The sequence below is a fragment of the Streptopelia decaocto genome, assembly GCF_964273445.1.
Source record: "Streptopelia decaocto genome assembly, chromosome: 9".
Lineage (NCBI taxonomy): Eukaryota > Metazoa > Chordata > Aves > Columbiformes > Columbidae > Streptopelia > Streptopelia decaocto.
The window spans coordinates 11,020,412-11,040,833 of NC_138664.1; the positions used below are offsets into that span (position 1 = coordinate 11,020,412).

A 20,422-nucleotide genomic window follows, 5' to 3' on the forward strand; every position below is an offset into this window, starting at 1 on the left:
CCTCATGTGAGCACAGTCATACCAGACCCTCACACAAATCACCTGTACCAGAGCCCAATAACATCTTTACAACAGTGTAATTCGTTTTTAGAGCTAGGTATGTGCAAATCTGGTTGTTGAGTCTGACCCAAAATATTCATCAAAAAACCACACAAAATGTTGTTAAGTTCCATCCAAACCTGCAAGCTCACCAATATTTATCTTTGGCATTTGAATTTTTGGAAGTGTCACAGCTAATAAATAATGTATTATTTTCTGATCTACAAGGTACATTTTTATTTTAAAACTTGAATCTGCTTAACTTCCAAAAATTAAGTGCCCAGCTCACGTACATGTCCACCTATGGCATAACTGCCTTTCCACTTAATACATTTAATAAAGGTGACCAGATGCTTTGTGTTTTTAATGGCTTGTTCTGCATCCCAAACAAATGTCCCTGTTTTGGCTGCGATTGTAGATGATTCATTCTGAAACCCTGCCCAGCTGCCCTGACACAGCCAAGACAGGGCACAGTAAAGAAAACAAACCATCTGTGCAAAAGAAGTGGGCTGGGGGAGTGATTTGTTCAGAAACAACTGTCATTTCTTGGTCACTATGTTTTCTAGGCATCCAGCAACCCAAAAGTCCTATGGGCCCAACCTTTCTGCCTTTGCACTTAGAATTGGCAGGTATATCCCATGTCCCATCATATTCCCTTCATTCCCCCATACTCAGAAACCTTTCAGCCTGCTCTGCTCTATAAAATTCTCTGTAGATCAAACGCGATTTGATGTAAAATGTAAGATGTTGATCCCACTTTCATTTTTTCCAATCATATGGCAAAATTCCCGACCCTGTAGCCGCACCAGCCAAGCCTCATGCTAGAAAAAGCAAGAGGGATGCATTAATGGCTTTTCTGAATAATTAGCTCTGCCTGGTTCTGTATTAGCATCACTCTGTTGTCAGCGCTGCCAAAGAGATCCTGCATTCAGGAACAGTTGCTTGCAGGCTACCCGAATTCAAGGGCAAAATCCTCCCTGCAGGCAAACCTCCTAGTTGTCTCAGCAAGGGGCAGAGACACGTATTTGAAGGCAAAGCCTGGTCTTGAGAGTGTCATTGAGACAAACCACTTCCAGCCTGGAGAGGGTTCTGGCCCTGCAGCACCTTCCAAACAACCTGCAGCTGCACCGTGCGGCAGCGCCGACTCCTTCTCCTGCGCAGACGATGGAGCAAACGGCACGGGCTGCTCGGGAGGACGTCGCCAAGCCAGGGTAGGAAGGAAAAGGTTCCTGTCAAGTTTTCTTTACAGCCTATGTTCTCTAGCATTTGAAAGAACCGTTGCAACGCAAGTCATCTGGCATGCATACGAATGACAAACATGCTTCAGAGACAATAAATTAGCAATTTCAAGGCTTTACTTCCCCTCATGGACTAATTGCCAGAGATTATAGTATATTATGAGAGAGCAATGATACTAATGCCTAAATATGCTTCAGTGATTATAGAGCTATCCTCAATAACCAAGCTGTTTAAATGTCAATGCAAGAAAGCTCTTTATTATGAGATTAAATATTATTTTGAAGCAATGCAATAGGAACTTCCCAGGCTTCATGCCTGCAATAATACTGTCTTGGAGCAATATATATTGGACAAACTATGCTTTTTAAAGAATGTGTACAGTACAGGGTCCTAAAATATTTTTTGTATTGCAAAATTGAACAATATTCCTCATAAGAAAGAGGATCTTGGTATCGTTTTATTTTGCATTTGTTACTAACATGCTGTTGCCTTCATTTCTTCCTCTACTTCATATAAATACTTGTGTGTTGGCACTGTATAGCGATGATAAATTCTTGTTAGTGTGAGTGGAGAATCAAACCCCAAAGCCCTTTTTTGTATATTTTCTACATCTCTAAGTACTAGCGTCTCACATAGATGCTTTCAATAGTCCTGCTCCTCACACCTAAATAAATCTGTTTATACACGGCATTGAGAGAATGCCTGGAAATCAGATGGAAGCTCCAGCTTCTGGGTTCAGCTGTTGACATGCAGCAGAGAACAAAAACTTCCTTAAGCCAAAACTCTAGTTCCCCAGTTCTGGAGATGGCAGGTGGTGATCACAAACTCAGGTGTGGTTTTAAAAGGGAGGGGGGATAAAAACAATAGAGGGTAAAACTCATTTTGGAGGCTGCACATTTCAGTTGGCTGCTAAATGCCAGTGGAAGTTCTTAAAATATTGGGAGTGTCTTTAAATTTGAAGCCTGATGTCTAGTAAACTCAGTAAATATAACAAATAATTACTCTAATGGTACAGAAAACATATAGATAAGCCTGTGGGGACAGATCTTGTAAAATTAAGGACACAAACTGCAGAAAAACAACTACTAATGAAGTTGTGGTGGAATGCTCTCTTGAAAATAATATTTTTCTTCAGGAAGTATTGTTTGTCAAACACAGCCTGCAGATCTCTTCCATGGTGTGCTCCTGATGTAAGGAGGTGCTTCATGTATGGATGACCAGAGAATTTACTAGTACGAATTACATTATGCCCAGCTCAAGCAGGACACCTGGATCCGTGTCCTAATGCTTTCTGCTGCAACCTGGCAATCATTCATTCTGAATTTTTTGTTGTTTCATCTTGGCTGATTTCTTCAGCCATTCGATATCTCATCTATAAAACATGATGCTTGTTTACCTCAGAATGTCTGAAGCTCTTTCTGATGCTCGGGTAAAAGACACCTGCCATATATGTTCAGAAAAGGCATAAACTGCTCTATCATTTGTAACAGTTTAAAAGATCTTTATCTATTAAAATCACAGTGTGACTGACAAGGAACATGCTGAAAGGCTATGAGAATTATTTTTCTGCTCTTCCAGGCAGACAATAATCTGACATCTTTTTTGTTATGTCTTGACTTAAAATATATGATAGGAAACCATCTTTTTATCAAACTTAAAACACCAATGTTAAATAAATAACCAGAAGTAATAAGTTGATGCTGCTCCAAGGAGAATTACGTGGACTCAGAATGGAGAAAAATTACCTGCATTTGGTCACTTTTATGCAAATATTATTTGAAATCAGAGTAAAGTCACTTACCATATATCCTGGTGCACATGAACACTTCCCTGTGATGCTGTCGCAATCTGCCCCGTTGTGGCAGGGGCAGGTGAGCTGGCAGCCCTCGCCGTATGACCCCGGGGGACAGGATTCATTGCAGTAGAGTCCAGACCAGCCAGCCTTGCAGCTACACTCTCCAGACAATGGATGGCAGCTAATGGAGACAGACAGACATCAATGAGATGTGTCCATAACCAGCTGTAGAACACTTTACAGGCAATGCCAGCAGGAGGCACACTAAAACAAAGTAAACCTGGAAACTCTTGAGGATGGTGAACATCAGCCGCCATATAACTTAGGAATGAACAGGGAATATGGTGCTAAATACCAGCCTGGCACATTGTTTACAAACATCTGGAAACTGCCACAGCACTGGGAATTTTACACCTTTGAAGTTTATGCTTTTACGTTCTCAAATCAATGTGAGTTGGGTTACTGAGAATAACCACAACATGATTAATCCGTATTGTTGTATGACATTTGTGTGTCATGTTACTTGGCTGTAATACAGTCAAAGATGTTCGGGGTGGGGAGAAATTCCAGCGGCTGGAGGAATGCAATCAGGAGAGTCGTGAAGAGGAACTTGAGTCCTGTAGCACAATATTATCTCTATTCTGTTCCAGTCTAGTCTTGTCTAGTCTATTCCAGTCTAGTCTAATTGTGTTTTAAAAGCAAGTGCCACCTTAGCAGAACTTTTCAACAGGGAGAGGTAGAAAGGCAAGTGAAAAGGCTCCTTGGAAAAAGGCTTTTGCAGGGAATATTCAGCCAAGGTGACCAGAACTGATCACTACCTGAAGCTTTGGGGTTTATTTGCAGCAGGAATCAACAGAAGCCCTGCAATTAAATTCCAGCTATGCAGGGAAATGGGTCAAGTTCCTTTATGCTGCATAATGAGGCAAAAAAATTGAGACAGGTCCATAGACAGGTGCCACCAGTGCCTCACAGAAATGTTATCTTCCTTTATGATTATTTATTACTATAGTTTAATACTGCAGACATGAGTGAATGGGTTTCTTTACACCTATAAAATTAATATCGTATATGTTAATTTTCAAGGTAACCTCATAAAATGTAATTTCCAAGTATGTTTCTGGCAATTACTGGTAGGAGAGGTTAGTCACATACTGTTGTGACTAAGAATGACCAAATTTTGTGAGTGTCATATGTTTCATCATAAATAGCATTTTACTGACTAATTAAAACAATTCATCAGCTTAACAAACTACCATCCATGAAATTCTTCTGACGAAGCAGTCCCTCAAATTATGGTTGTTCACAAAGCACCTCTTAACATTCAGATGAAAATAATAAAAGCTCATTTTTCCCCCTCTGCATCTATTAATCATTACCTAATAGGAGCAGAAAGCTGAACATTAAAGGAATAGTTTAAAGTGGATTTGTTGTTTCTCTATTTTCACTACTACTGCATGTATCATATGGTTCCGTGAGAACTGCATCTGTGGGCTAATTTAAATCTTTCAAAGGCAATATATGATCATGGCAGTTGAAATCAGTCTGTGACAATTCAATTGAAAATACTAAGTAAGAATTTCTACTCCAAGGTTGGCTCCTTTGTCAAAACAGACAGCTTTTATGCATGGGATGCAAGCTATATATTAAGGACTAAAAGTCATCCTAACACACACCAAAATAAGAAGCAGGAACCAAACAGTCTTTGCAGAAGAGCCCGCAGGAGACAGAGGGCTTGGACTCCAAAACAAGGTCCAGTAGAAGGTTGAGACCATATTCTGTCCCCTATAAAGCCCTTTTCCACTCTTTCGTGAGGCTACGAGTTAGCAAAAGTCCAATGCAGATGTTTGGGTCCCTGCACCTATATAATCATCCCAATGAAGCAAGAACAATTTTGTTACCAGCCTGAGAAGGTCAGAGTTTTGTTTTTCGCCTAGAACAAGCACTTGTAGTCTTCCAGTCCTTTGAAATACTTCAGAGTTAGGGTACACATAACAATAGTTCTGAGTAGGTAGCAACAACTGATGAAAAAGCTACAGCAGGGGGAGGATAAATCTTCCCAAAGCTTTTAGCAAGGCAAACATTAGCACACGCCATAGTGTTATGGTAGAATAACAAGCAATGGACCTCAAATGTACACAGCTGGGTTTGAAATGAGGGCCCAGGCTGTGCCCAGCCAGGGGACACAGGAGACTTGTCTCATACAAAGAACACAATGCCCTAAATCACAAACACTTGTTTGACAATGAAGGTGCCCTGATGCAGTGTGAACTTGAAGATGGCTGAGATTTAGATGCTTAACCAAAATTCAGAAGACAGCTGTTCTCTTCCCAATCCTCCCAGTGAATCGTGGCCATGTAACTTACTCTTTCTACATCCTTCTTTCCCACCTGTAAAATGATGCCTTTCTACCTTTGGAAACCCTTTAAAGATCCGCAGCTGACATCACTAAACAGTACTAAGTTTTTATCTTTAATTTTTTTTATTATTAGCTTTTTCTGTTCTGGTGTGTATGAACTATTCCAGTAACTGAAGTCATCTGAGTTACACATTAAGTATATTGCAGCTCATGATGTGGAAATCGTATGTATATCCATGTGTGAGTTGAGAACACTTCTCTCTTATTTAGGTATTCTGTAAAAATCCATTCTGTTTAAACTATGTACCTAGACCTATAACTATAAATAGGAAACTCATCTATCATCCCGCCAGCCAGCCATACATCCAGTCTACCCAGTGAACTAAATGCTTGCTGCAGTGAAGTTGGAAAGTTTGAGGCACTTAAAGGCAAAAGTGTTAAGTTGAAGAACAGGAAATTCAGTGAGCAATGTGAATTATTTGTATAATTCCTCCCTTCCTTTTCCGAATGCACCTTTCAAGGTCTTGAGTCCATGTAACATTTTGCCAGCATGGGGTGCAGCATGTGTAAGGCGCTTCTCCGTGCCACCAATAAACTGAAATTAAGAAACGGAAACAATTTCTCTAGAGAAGGATCCCTGGATGTTATCAGTGAGAGAATGTGAGGCCTCCAAAGGCTCGCAGAAGGCAAACCCACCAACATCTGCCTTCCAAGCACTCGCTGTGGGCAGGAAGGCAACCTTAGACTCCTGAAAGCATTTGGCTGTGTTACACATTAGTATTTTGCACTGATTCTTAACAACTTTTATTTCTTCAAATCTCTTGTGTAACAGGAATAGTGTAGAAAACCCCGAACGAATGCAGCCAAGCGTTCCTCTGGCTCTAGGCCAGGCAGAGTGGAAACTGGAAGGTGTCGACAACCTTCATGCCTCGCACTGAAGTTCCGAAGCTACTGTACATTCCCTGGTTTTTGAGCCACATTTACAGCAATAAATGATTTATTATTTTTTAAAATTTACTAGCTGAGCTGAAAAACAAAAAGTCTTTTTGACCTTTAAATTTTTTAAGCATCTAATTTTGAGGAAATCTGAGGAAACTGGGTAATTTAACTTTCTTAAGGCAAATTGGGAAAAGAAATGCTTTAGACAGCACAGTCTGTTCCAAATTCTGAATTTGTTCACCACACATCTTTCAGCCAAAACAACTTCTTCCCAGTGAGTTTCCTGACTTTCTGTTTATACACTAGCACCCGTCATCTCATCTTAATTAACAACAGCCCTACTCCTCTTTTAACAGCATTTTCTGTCTTTTGGTGTCGCTACTACATTCAGTCTCCCTTACTAAAATGCCCTCTTGCTTTTAAAGAAATAGCCACAAGGAGACTATAGGGCCACTTCTTCATTCCAGCACATCTTCTGAGCCAGCTTCATTCAAACGCTTTATTGATTTAGGTCAAGCCAAAACTTCATGTAAGGTCCATGGGGTTTGGTCCTTCCAAATTTTTGAGTGTTGAGGCAATAATTAGAGCCTCTGGATCTTTATCCATTTCAGGTGATGTTGTCACAGTAGGAAAGTGTCATGGCTTAAGAGGTCACCGTGTCTTCCACCCCTCCTGATGTCGTCTGTGACCAGAGAAGGACACTGCTATGTCCTACAGCTCCACACACTCACTCCACACCAGTATTCAAGAAGGGTGAGTTGCTGAGATTATTCCAGCTATTCATTTCCCTCTCTGCTTTTCAGAAGAGTAAGCCAGGGTTATGCCTTTCTGACTATTGTGGACTGTCTCAACATGGGCTTTTTGCATAGCGGAATTTTTTACAGGTGTATCCTTTCCTGTCGAAGGACAGTCCAAGTCACCAATGCATTCCAAATTACCTAATTCTGGGGTTGCTCAAAAGTCCTGTACAAAGTGCCTTTCACCGTGCTTTGATGCAGAAATTATTGGATGATGTTCTTCAGCTGTTACCATGCAGGAGGTTAGACTAGATGATCACATTGGTCTCTTCAAACATTAAAATAGATCTATGAAAATAGAAAAACTGATTGTGTAGCTCTTAATGTTTCTCCATAACCTGCTCCTCAAAGCCCCCAGAACTTTCTGTTCCAGCCACCTCTCCAATAACTAGATCAAATGAGTCAAAACCACTGACAGAAATAAGGAAGCTTCCCTCACCTTCTTTGAAGTGTTTATGTAATTATCCTACACACTTAGGTATCGCCACAAGTAGCCAGAAGTTTAAACTGCTTCAGGGGAAAATAGATGGCTGTCAGTAAATGAATCACGCTGCAAGACCACTGTTCCAGTAATGATAAAAATGTAGGGGAGGAATGGGAGGAGGTGGGTGGGAAGAGAAGGATGCTGTATGGGACTGGTTCAACAATCCTTAAGAAATGTGCAGAATATGGAGTGTCTCTGGAGAAGGTCATTTTCCATCAACTCGGACAGTCCTTGGCTCAGAAACCGGCAGCACTCTGAGGAGCTCACTGGAGAGCAGAAAGCTGAAATACCACAGATGAATGTAAGAACATTTACAGATTTACAGCTTGCTGATAGCTCTTTGTTCCATAACAACAGTGATAAGATGTAGGAAAAAGGGAGATTTTATCAATGGAGAGACTAGACTCATTTATTAACGAAACAGAGATACCGTCTGAGCAGAGGATGCTGCAAGGAAAGCTGACAGAGCAGTGATGGGAGAGAAGGCATCAAATGTACCTGTCGGACAGCAACCAGGCACAGGTCCAGTACATGGTGTGCAAGAATGACCACGTGCCCTGTCAGACAATTTGATCCTCCACCTCTTGGAGCTCTTCTCAAATCTGGAACCTCATCTTTCTTCACAGCTGGATGGTGCTAGTCTGTTTTTCCAGGAAGGATCTTCTGGAAAACCCTGGGAGCATCTCCCATGCAGTTCTTTGAGTAACCCAGGATGAACTCTTGCACCCTCAAACCCACACTCTTCCCCCACTTACAATATTCTTAACAAATCAAGTGCTAAGCCGAGAAACAGCAGCCAAGCTCAGCTTTGCCTGTGTTCTTTAGTCCTTCCACTCTATTTCCACCTTTCTGGGAAAACGGGCATGCAAACACGTTTCTGCAGGCTGACAGGGCGGTGAGGACACAGTGTCAGATACCGTCCAAGAGCACATCCTCCCCCTCCAGTACACATGAACAACAGCTTCCACTGAGGAGCAGTTTACCTTGTATTTACCACAGGTTTAAGTCATGCACACTGGCAAGTACTTGCACAGCACTGTGACATGCAGGAATTTATACCTTAGCTCACCCTGCCGTAATTCTTGAGACATCTCCCATCCTCAGTACAACACAACATCCACCTTTTGTGTGTAATGCTCAGCTCATGCCTTAGGGATGTTATTTTTTCCAGTGATTTCATGATACACAAAATGATCCGAAAAGATAGAAGCCTGTTATACAGAGCTACCTTGAATACTTTGGATCCTTTCTGTCAAGGCTGGCAGAGTTAGAGCTGTCTTTCTGTAGAGGACTCGTACCATCAGAATTACAAGGCTTTTAAATACTCCACTGTGAGCTCTGACTTCCAGTTAAGCAAAACCTCACCACTCCCAGTTGAACTTGAATTCGCAAGAAAGTTCACCTGTTTATTTCCAAGACTGAGACAAACAGAGTCTATCTCAAGCCCACAAACAGATTTGCCTGAAGTGTTTGTGTGTGTGTGTGAGGGTGCGTGTGTGCACGCACACAAATTAGGTGGTATCTCTTGCATACATAATGGAGGAGAATGTTTATATTTTAGCAGGCTGCAAGGGAGGTTTGTCATCATCAGCAGGACAGTCAGGTCCCTACCTGTCTGGTTTAAAATTGAAGAATGTCCGTATCAAGGGCATATTTTCTTGGGCATCAATTATCTCTACCTCTCTCTGAGGTAACAAATATGAAAATAGGGAAGAGTCTTAAATTCTTCCTTTTTTTAGGGTTTATTCAAGGCTTCAACAGGAAGGTAAATTCAACCTATCTCATGTTAGGTACTCAAGTCTGTTTGTGGCTCTAGGTCTTAGTAATGGGAACCTCAAGAATCACATCCTCAATAAAGCAAAAGGGAATAAAACATCGAAACCTGACCTTTTAAGTGAGGCTTATTCCAATTTAGGTATACTTCCCTGATATTTATTTTCCTGAATATTTCACACTCACACATACTGAATGAAGAGCAAAACCAGGCACACATGAGAGGAGATGTCTATAGTGACAATGTCAACTTCATTACAGTCCCATAGACTGACTTGGGGATATTGATTTCAGTCTATTTATACATCTGCCTCAAGTGTTTTCAACAAGGTAATTTGTCACAAGAGATAAACTGAAGCAAACTAGGTTTCATTTTGAAAGTCCCCTTGCTGTCTATAGAACTAACAAGAAAACTCATGTCATAAAAAGAGCCAAAATTATGGATTTGAGTAAATATATCTGTATTTTCTAAACTTCAGTGGGTTATTATACATACATATGGGCATAATATGATAGTTCTTATTCCTAGAAGACTGCAGTTACAAGATAAGGCCGTATGTCAGATTGATTCAGATTTGGGTAGAACCGTTCAAATAGTTAACAGATTCATGCTGAGTACCTGGCTGGACTGAGACTTATGGTTCCAAACTTGAGGTCATTTAAATCAAAGATTGTAATCTAGAGGAGTAGTCTGTGTTCTTAATCAAAACTACAGAGAAAAAGGAGTAGGGGTAGTTAATTGAATTTTTTCCTAATGCTTTTTTTTGACCAGTCGCTGCACTAGTATATATAATACGATGTACATACCTGAGAGTGTTGGTAATATTGCAGGGACATCTCTTGTTGCATTTGAGGCCATAAAACCCTTCTGGACACATTCTTTCTTGACAATAAATCCCCTTAAATCCAGGGTCACACAGGCACGCTCCATTCACATGATAACACTTTGCACCATTTTGGCAGTCACATCTCTGCGTGCACTGAAAGCCGTATGTCCCGATAGGACACTCTTCTTGACACCTGCAATGAAATATGTGAGACAGGATCCAATTAAATCCCATAGTCTAATCTGCTTATGACTTTTACATGGGAATGTTTTTGTTAATGAATTAAGTACAAAATCATTGCTCATTTATTTAAGTAATATACTGTGAACTGATGATATCATCAGAGTGATGTGATATCTTGGGCATGCAAATTGCTGTTAACTGAAAGTCCATTAATCTCTGTTCAATCATATCTTGCAAAATTTGCATTAGTTAATATTACCTTAGTTAACATAGGGCATTCTTGTTTCCTGGACCTTGACAATTCCATTCATCAAGCATAAGAAATTGATATGGAATAAGATACTTTATTAAAAAAAAACCCTCATCTTTTGTTTACTCTGTATTAGAGAAGGATTGTGCACCTTCTTTAAAAGCATATGGTCCTCTTAGTGTTAATGAGGATTAAAAGAAAATGTGGTCTATAAGCAATATTGAATAAGGTGTTCCTCAGCAACCAATACTTTTACTTTCCCTCTACGTTGTCATTGCACCAACTTCACACCAACTAGGAGCAAATACACTCCTTTGTCTTTTGTGTGTGTTCTGAGTAACTAAAGCTCGAATTTGCTTTTCATCTCTTACTCCATAGATGCTCAGTAGTATAAAATCTCAAGATAAATCTCTTTCACGCTCCTTAGTGTAGTATCTTCTCCAAAATTGCCAACATTTTTAATATTTGATACACATAAAAATGGAACCTGCAAACACTTCACACAGATTGCTTTAAATTGCACCGTCCATGCACCGTTTAAAATATTCCCCTACTGGATACACTATAAAATCTGCCAAAAAGTCTGTTTCATTGTCCTACACATCCAGTTTAAGTGTTCATAATATTTCCCACTTTGAAAAGCTCAACTAAGGTCCTAAAGAAAGCAACCGATTCTGTGCTTGACATAATTCAGTGGTTTCAAAATTCTGCAATGAGTCAGTACTACAGTTTACATGATCCACCGTGAAATACAGATACGCCTTTTCAGTTAATAAAAAAAGAAAAAGAAGCCCAGAAAAGCCCAATTCCCTTATCGCATGGATGCCAGATATTGGAAATTGCCTATCAGCATTAATTTAATCCTGAGCATTGATTAAAGTGTATACTGTAAACTCAGTGGATAGAGGCAATTGTTAAATGTCTTTCCGCAGGTCATTTCACAGCTGGCAGGTGAGAGTTAATATAATGATCAGTAATAAAAGATTAATGTGTGATGCAAGCCAGGCAAAACTGCAATGAACACAGGCAGTATATAAGAAGAGCATTACTTTTGCAGCTTCTGATGATCATGTTTCACTAAAAATAAATGCACAAAGCAAAAGGCCTAGCTAGTGATTTAGTTGCAGCAAGCATCAACACGGCTACTAGTTACACAATCCATGTTCAAGAGTTTATAGGAGATGAAAAGAGAGAAAAGCCTGTGACAAACAGGGAAGGAGCCCAGAGAACCCCCAGCTGGTGGCCCTGCAGCTCCAGGGGGTTCAGCTGCAGAGGAAATAACAGCAAAGAGTGGTAACATTAGGACTGAAACACTTAAACAAATGAAATGTGATGAAGAAGATATTAAGATGCCTTATGTCTCCAGCGCTGGATACAGCTCTACTAGTTAGCAGGAGAGCTCTGTACTCAATGAGATGAATACTTAGTCAATAGTGTACTATATCATTCTATATTTATAGAAGATGAAGCATTACCTAGCAGGGAGAGAAGCATCTGGAAATGAAATATTGACGACCTAATCCATTTACATAATTAGCCTTTTTCTACTAACAATTTAACCAACTTATTTATTTGGAGATCAAGCAGCTACTGCTAATGAATTTTATACGAAGAATACTAATAATGGCTTCTCTGGAACAGAAGAATAATCACAGCAGGAATTAGCTTTCTACTTAAACATCTTTCCTTTGCAACATATCAATCTAATGTGTCCATAGCACCATTAACAACCAGATACATTGTTCAATTAAATTACAAAATGAGCTGCTAAGCCCTAGTTATGTTTCTTGTTTAATTTACATTGCTTTCTGCCTATCTGGGGAGATTCGTATTATAATACCCACTGAACTTTAATATGTACTATAATTATTTGGGTTGGGGTAGGATAATATGGCTGTCACCTGTAGAATTAATGGAAGCAATTTCACAAAATATCAAACACAAGACAGCCTCCTTAAAAGATGAACTTAGTACATACACCTACATTTTTTCCAGCCAAATTTTTTTCACAGAAAAATGCTGTAAAGTGTTTTAGTCTTTTCTGTTTGTTTGTTTGTTTCCTTTGGAAACAGTGATCACATTTAGGTAGCACAGACAAACGTTAGAAGCCATTCAAAATACACCAACGTGGAGATTGCCATTCTGTTGATAAAAGATGCAGATACAAACACAACAGGAGAATGTCTGCTCATATTGTTATAACAAATGTGGTATTTATTCTGTTAAGATTCAATCTTTAGGTTTAATGGCAATATGGCAAACAAAGCTAAAACAGTATGTTCGCTTTTCCTCTCAGCCACTGAATTCTTAGACACCCCATTCTCAGCTTCTAACTGTGCTTCTGCTATTATTCTTTTCTAGTTTGCAAAACATACATTTACATGACATATCCAGTCATTTCAGCAGAGCACAAAGCTGCCTGGAGGTATTAATAGTTCTTGCCAAGTTCCTGGATATTTAGTGCAGTGTCACGTCTTGGAAAACATGTAGGGAACAAAGTGTGGCAATTACACTTACGTAGAACTTTATGACAATTTCATCTCCACAAATATTTATCTAGCTATTTGTTATTATCTTCTACACAAGACAATGAACTGTGGAATTCTATAGTACTTATTGAAGATTTAAAAAGATGATCATAGATAGTGTGTTTACATTTGTATTGATGTTATTCACAATATCTGTTATTATTAGGAAATTTTTTTCAGTGCCTTGTAAAATGTTAAAGAAAACACTGTTTTGTTGTGCAGCAGCACTCCACTGTTATACTTGCAATTGTACTGTAACACTGCAACATTTGCACAAGATCCAGAAAGTAAAATAGACTTTAAGCTAAAAAGGTGCTGCCTGATCTGTCCCATTGTCCACGCTGTATGAGCACATAACTAAGGAACTAAGGAAAGCAATTTAGACTTTTAAAAGACCTTGTGCCTTCTCCTGCCCTCGCTGAAATCAACAGGCAATCAACCATGAGCTGGCTGCGGTGAACAGCAAGGTAAGGGTGTGCACGTCAGTTTGGAACGAACCATCAGAAAACACACCGTCCTCGCGCGGGTGAGACACAACTGCAGCTGAACACAATGGGCCTGAGGTTTCACTTGTTGAAGGCTGATTAAAGGCTGATGGATAAATGTGCTTTAACTTTCTCAGAACCCATTTGAAAGGGTGACATTTCTGAGCTAATATAGTATTTCTCTGCTTCTAGAAAAGCTTTCTGAACCACCCGTTTATTTAACTTTCTCCTTGTTGCAATTCATCCTTCTGCACACTCGCATTTCTGCTCTTCTGCCTCTCCCTTCAGTGCCTGGTTTTTACTTCCCTGCCCAGGAGAGGGCAAGTGAGCCATTCCTAAGGGTTTTGCTTGTGTGCAGACCTTCCCTTGGATTCTTTTCCACCTCTTCCTGCTGATCACACTTCATTTTGCTCCCTGTCTCTGTCTTTCCAAGCCACTTCTCTCTTTGTAGTCCAAATCTCTCATATTTTTCTCCACATATAGATCTAAAGAGCCCACACTCCCTTCGCTCAAGGACAGTTCTTGTGAACGTCTGTGAGATCTGCCCTGTAGTGGCTCCTCTGCTCAGCCTCTCCTCAACTCACCTTAGAATGACAGAGTCACAGAACAGTTTGGGTTGAAGGGACCTTCCCAGCTCCCCCAGTGCCACCCCTGCCATGAGCAGGGACATCTTCACCAGCTCAGGTTGCTCAGAGCCCCATCCAGCCTGGCCTGGGATGTCTCCAGGGATGGGGCATCCACGGCCTCTCTGGTCAACTTGGGCCAGGCTCTCACCACCCTCAAGGTAAAAATGTCTTCCCCATGTCTGGCCTGTATCTCCTTCTCTAGTTTAAAACCATCACCCCTTGTCCTATCGCAACAGGTCCTGCTGAAAAGTCTGTCCCCATCTTTCTTATCTGCCCCTTTTAAATATAGAGAGGGCACAAGATGTCCCCAGAATTTCTCTTCTCCAGGCTGAACACCCCAACTCTCTCAGCCTGTCCTCCCATCAGAGCTGTTCTAGCCACTTCTCCAGCCCCTTTCTAAGGGCGATCAGCAGCAAAACCCTCCGCTTTTGACAGCAGGCAGAACTAGGTCTTCTGCTTTCTACTTGCCACCTCCTTTTCTCATCTCCAGTGGGCCTTTCTCTACTTTTATTGCTGGAGTGGGTAAGTGTTGCTGTTCGGCAACTCCACTACAGTCCTCTCCCTGTGCCACGTGCCTGTAGCAGCGCCAGCTCTTCCGCCACACTCTCCCTCGCGGTGGAGCAGGGACACTGGCTGAGCTGCAAGCTGCTGGCTGGAGCTCCTGACGGCTGTAATGGTGTTGATTCAGCAGCAGCCAGAAATCAGTCTGGCTGTGCAACAACCAAATGAGGAGACCCAGGTAAAAAGGGCCTCTGTCAGCCTTCCTGAGCATGGCCAGGGCTGGGGACTGGACTTTGGCACCAATATTAGTGTCCAGGCTGCAGAGCTGCTTCCTTTAGTGAAGTTGTCTCCAAAAGGAGAGAAAGAGAAAGCTTTGGTTAGGAACAGTAATTACATGGTGCCCTATGGCTGAAATCACTGTCTTCAGATGGAGAACAGAGAGACACACTGATGTCTTCTTCACTAAATTAATTTGAAATAATTAGTATTTCCATCATCTTCATGACATAATATCCAGAGCCCACTCCAATTATCGCTGTCGATAGAATGGAAACAAGGAATTTCCGCATTTAATCATAGAATCGCTTTGGTTGGAAAAGGCCTTTAAGATCATTGAGTCCAACCATTAACCTACCCCTGGCACTACCCCATGTGCCTGAGAACCTCATCTCCACATCTGTTCAGCCCCTTCAGGGATGGTGACTCCACCACTGCCCTGGGCAGCCTGTTCCAATGTCCGACAGCCCTTTCTGTGTAGAAGTTTTTCCTAATATCCAATCTAACCTCCCCTGGAAAGAACACAGCCTTCTGAACCCCAGCACATGCTGCAGGCTGGGCTGTGTGTGTGCTATGAAGACTTGTTGATTGTACAATGAAGCAAGAAATGCGAAATTCCAATGAGCTTTACCGCATAAAGGTATAATTGTAGCACACATGATCCCAGCTTGTTCCACCTAATAAAGAAGACACAGGAGAAATGGCTTTAGCCCAGCAGATACAATGAGCTGTGCCCAGGATGTCTGGAATCCCTGGTGACACTGTTCATCCCCAGCACAAACCGCACAGAAAACCTTGTTTAACTGCAGGTTCCCCCCCCCCCAGTGTCAGCCCTGCTGGCAGGATTGGTTGGAGGGCTAAACCAACATGTGTTACAATCTCACCTTCATTTTGCTGTGCAGTCGTTTTGCTAAATCCATGACACCTTTGTAAAACAATATTATCATCTTTTCTGATCGATTTATGGGTGGAGTCTCTCTTTTATAAATTTTGAGGATTTATCACCTTTTGTTGGTGTCTGAGATGGATCAGTGCTGCAGCAGCACAGAGGGACTGAAGGAAACATTAAATTGCTGCATTGCTTACTCTTGAGGATATTAATTTGTATAAATATAGTTCATTTACATATCTTGTAAACATGTAATGCTCTCTATTAAATTTATCACTGTAAATATCTAAATTAAATTTAATCCATTAAATTTTAAAAGTTATATTAAAAAAACCTGTAAATGGAGAGCACTGCCGATAAAAAGTAATGATATTGCCACATTTATAATGCCTGAACTGCTTCAGAAGGATGAACCTAATTGAAGCAATAGAAACACAACACCATTTTTCAGAGAGTAAGATTGTCCTAGAAGGGCTAAAAATATTGCCAATCCATGGTTAAAACTAAAAGCTTTGTGGTTTTGATTTTTACCTGTCTCCTATGTAGCCAGCTGTACAGATGCATTTTCCTGTCACGGGATCACAGTGCCCTCCGTTGTGGCATGGACAGTCCTGGCTGCAGTTAATTCCAAATGTTCCAGGAGGACATGGCTGCGCACACACCAGCCCCTGGTAAGGTCACAGAGAGAGCAATATCTCAGTCAACATTCATAATGCAATAAATTTCTATATGCAGCTTGGATATTTATCATCCTTCTTGTGAAAACTAGATCTAAGTATAGCAGCGATATTTCTTCTGTTTAAGACGGGCCAAACACAGTCTCAAATTTCTGCTACCAGAGTAAATGCCTGTGTACCCTACCTCCAGAAGGGATTTTTCTCACCACTGTACAGTTGCTGCTAATTATTTTCTTTGGATCTCTCCTGTAAACTGCAGCTGGTGTGTCAGAAAATGCAATGGAGAATCTGCCTGCTCCCTGAACACTGGCTGGATGCATCATCCAACATCCTCCCAGCTTCTTATCCCCAGCCTTGGAGATACATCTCAGCCCTCTTCTCGGCTGCCGCTTTACTTCAGTCCACCCCAAATCCTTGTTGCAAATTCCCTTTTAGTCCTCTCCTTCATCTGGACCCAAATCTCCATGTCTGAGGTGTTTCCTCCTTCCCCTCGCTGCTTAACCACTCCTGAAAGTGAAGACAAGCCAGGCTGTTCATCAGGAAAATCGCTGGGCAAGCCTTGCTGACCATGGGTTGTGTCTTTGGAGAATTTATCTGCCATACTCAGGTGGTTTTGCCCCACGTATCACATAAGGTCCCCTGCCAAGCATCGTGGCCTTACAAGGATTTCCCTAGACTTCCTTAGAATTGCTATGAATTCTTTTTTTTTTTTTTTTTTTTTTTTTTTTAATGTGAGCAAACATACAATCTGTGCCTGGCATCCAGCTGAGTAACTTGAGCCAAAACAAGTCTGGCAGTGCTGGGATGTGAAGACAGGGTCCTAGAATGGAAAAGGTTTGGCAAACTGCAGCAAGTGGTGCTGCTGCCAGAGCCGCACAGCGTTTGATAGAAACGGTGGGCTTTGTCCCCATTATTATTTTTAAAAAGTCTCTCAGCAGGCTTATTTCCCTAACCCAGCCCCAGGGGCTCCAAGTTTTGAACAAGGCGCATATTAGACACAATTTATACAAAACATAAACCAGGAATGTAATGGCTGTTTGACTCCATGGGGTTCTCGCTCAACAGTTGGGGAAGCTTAGCAATATCAACAACCTCAAAGTGAAGAGGCTGCTCTTCAATTTAATCATAAAATAGATATTTCAAGCCTTTCCCAACCAGTGATAGGTGGTTCCTTGGCTGTAAAATAGACAGGTTGGCCTCAGTTCAAGAACTTTCAGATTACAGCGTTAAAAAACTGGTGTCTCTGGACTTGAGTAGTACACAACACTATATATCTGAAAATGTAAGTATCCATTTATCTTGATAATAAATACTTTCTCTCTTCACATTTCACAAAGAACAGGATTTCTATCAACAAATGATGAGAAAGCAATACTCTGTGATGCATCCCCCTGGAGCCAAGAGAATCTTTAGGCGTACTTCTTGCCTTAATGTGTACTAAGGGAATCCAAAACATCCCTCTCTGGAGGATCAAATGTCAGACCAACGTTTCCTGCTGCTTATACATCTAATCAGTAAAGTTCACCCCATCAGCACCTTTTTTAAGGTCCTGAGCTCATCAGCTTCTGCTTTTGACATTGTTTGATGTATTATTACTGTTTTGTAGTATGGAACTTATATTTTCCTGCTCCATTTTCTCACACACCCCTATGTTTAAAATCCACAACAGAAAGAAAAATAGACAAAAATACAAATTATAGTTGCTTCATAAAGCCCAGAGGCAATGAGAAAAAGCGCTTAGCAGAACGTGTTGTATTGACATGGCACTATGATGCCTGGAGAACGGGATCTGGGACCAAACAGGGTGTGTTGTCAGTGACGAATGTTCTGTCACCTAAGGAAAGATTGCTGAAGATCTAGTCCTTCACAAGTGTTTCTGAGAAGCATTGTAAGTGCTAAATTTAACTTTTCTCCCTACTTCCTAAGAGTGCTTGGAGAATTTAGTACTGCAAATGAGAAAGACGTATAGAATTAAACCCGTAAATTGTTAATGAGGCCCTAAAGCAGCCACCCACAAACACGCAGAGTGGAAAAAGTCCAACATCGCAGTGTGCTGGAAGCTACATTTTCTTGACTAGTTCAGTGGTATCTGCTGTTAGCCATCATCCTCTTGGAGAAAAACCCACAGGACAGTAAAATCTCACAGGATTCAGTTCGTATAACTTGTTGTGCTTCTGGGAGAGTCTGCACTGGGTAGGAGGAAAGAAATATTATAAGTAATAAAAGAACCAGGCTTTGAAGATGGCAGATCCAAGGAAGAACCTAGGAACCTGAGAATTTCCTTCTATTCAACTTACTGCCTCCCCTTTCATACCCCATGGGCAACCAAGCCCCGAGGGAGCTGAGCTGCTGTTAAGAAACCTGCTCTAGGAAAGGATAAAAGTCTCAGCTCCTCCAGCAGCAACAAAATGCAGGTGGATTTGCACTTGTATAAATCCAGGGAGAATTGTCTCCTTCCAGCATGAAGGTATATTCAATACCAACATGCAGGTTCAAGTCTCAAAATCAGCAAGTAAAATTCCTGATGTCAGAGAAAGACTATCCATGGTGTGAAATAAAACAAATGCTGTCTAGCAATCTCATCTTGCTTGCTTGTTTACAGCCCACTCATGTCTCACTTCCCAAACCATTCCAGCCACCAAGAGTTAAAAATATAGCATGAAAAAACACGAGATTTCTCTCTCTGTGTACTGAATTACCATCTTTTCATTAAAACCCTGGAGAGACCCTTTATGCTTAAAATCTCAACATTTACAAGCTGAGTGCTTTTACTTATAATTTCAGTTTCTTTCCCCGGCATACTTGATGTCGTTCTTCAATTTTAAGTTATGCTTGTTTCAAACATCAATTGTTAACTCTAGGGTTTCTCTGGGGACTGAACAGTCAACAACACAGTTTTCAGGAAGATCTCTCTGGGCCACTAAAAATGAAGAGAAGAAACTCCAGGCTGTATGGACCAGGGCAGAATTGGGCCTGAAGGCACAACCACAGATGCTGCGCAGCCCCAATGCTGTGGTTCTTCTCTAAGGTCTACACTGCCTCCTAAAAGACCCCTAAAAACTTCCTGCTCTATTCTGATATTCCTCTGTCAGTAATTTTTTAACTATGCAAAAAAGAGATAACTCCTAATAAAATACAGGTAAGAAAGAGTACAGCAAAACAACTCAGATCCTCAGAAATATTGGCATGTAGAAGATAAGAGGAGGTGAAAAAAATAGCCTGAAAGCAATATTTTTGTTAATCACTTTATCGATCACTTCTTAGGGGTAGTGCCAGAATGGATTCACAGGACCTCAAAAATATTTGAATTGCTTCCTTTATGCTTTAGCTCCAGTACCCTTTCGGAAAGAACCTTTTCTTTGTCTCCACCGAATGCCAGCTGAGGGTAAGGTGCCATATGCTTACTTAAGTTTCTGAAAAAATTTGCCTGTTTTGTCATTTGAAATGGAATAACATCAGCAGCACCTTTGCCATGACCAGCCAAGTTAGGGAGACTCTTCTTCTCCAGTCAGAGAGAGACTTTCCATACATGTCTGCCACCAAAAATATGGGAAAAATTATGTTCTTCTCTCATGTTACTGCCTGACAGCCACCAGAATCTCATGGTTGGGACTTTTTAACTAAAAGCAGCTGTGTGATCAAATGGAGGCAGCATTTGCTGTACTAATCTAAAGGAACATAAACATCTCTCTCAGCCTTTACACGTTTCAACAAGTACAAGGTCCACATCAGAAGCCACAGTTGTGTGATGATCTTCA

General features: G+C 41.0%; 1 protein-coding gene across 1 annotated transcript in view; it reads right to left on the reverse strand.

Annotated features, from left to right (window-relative positions):
- The window catches only part of MEGF11 (multiple EGF like domains 11), a 262,478-nt gene that overhangs the window by 71,856 nt on the left and 170,200 nt on the right, over positions 1 to 20,422 (reverse strand). The window contains exons 9-11 of the mRNA XM_082061380.1: positions 16,519 to 16,655; positions 10,230 to 10,442; positions 3,080 to 3,254 (exon numbers count right to left, since the gene is read on the reverse strand). Coding sequence (XP_081917506.1) covers positions 3,080 to 3,254; positions 10,230 to 10,442; positions 16,519 to 16,655 — 525 coding nt within the window. The remainder of the gene's footprint in view (positions 1 to 3,079; positions 3,255 to 10,229; positions 10,443 to 16,518; positions 16,656 to 20,422) is intronic.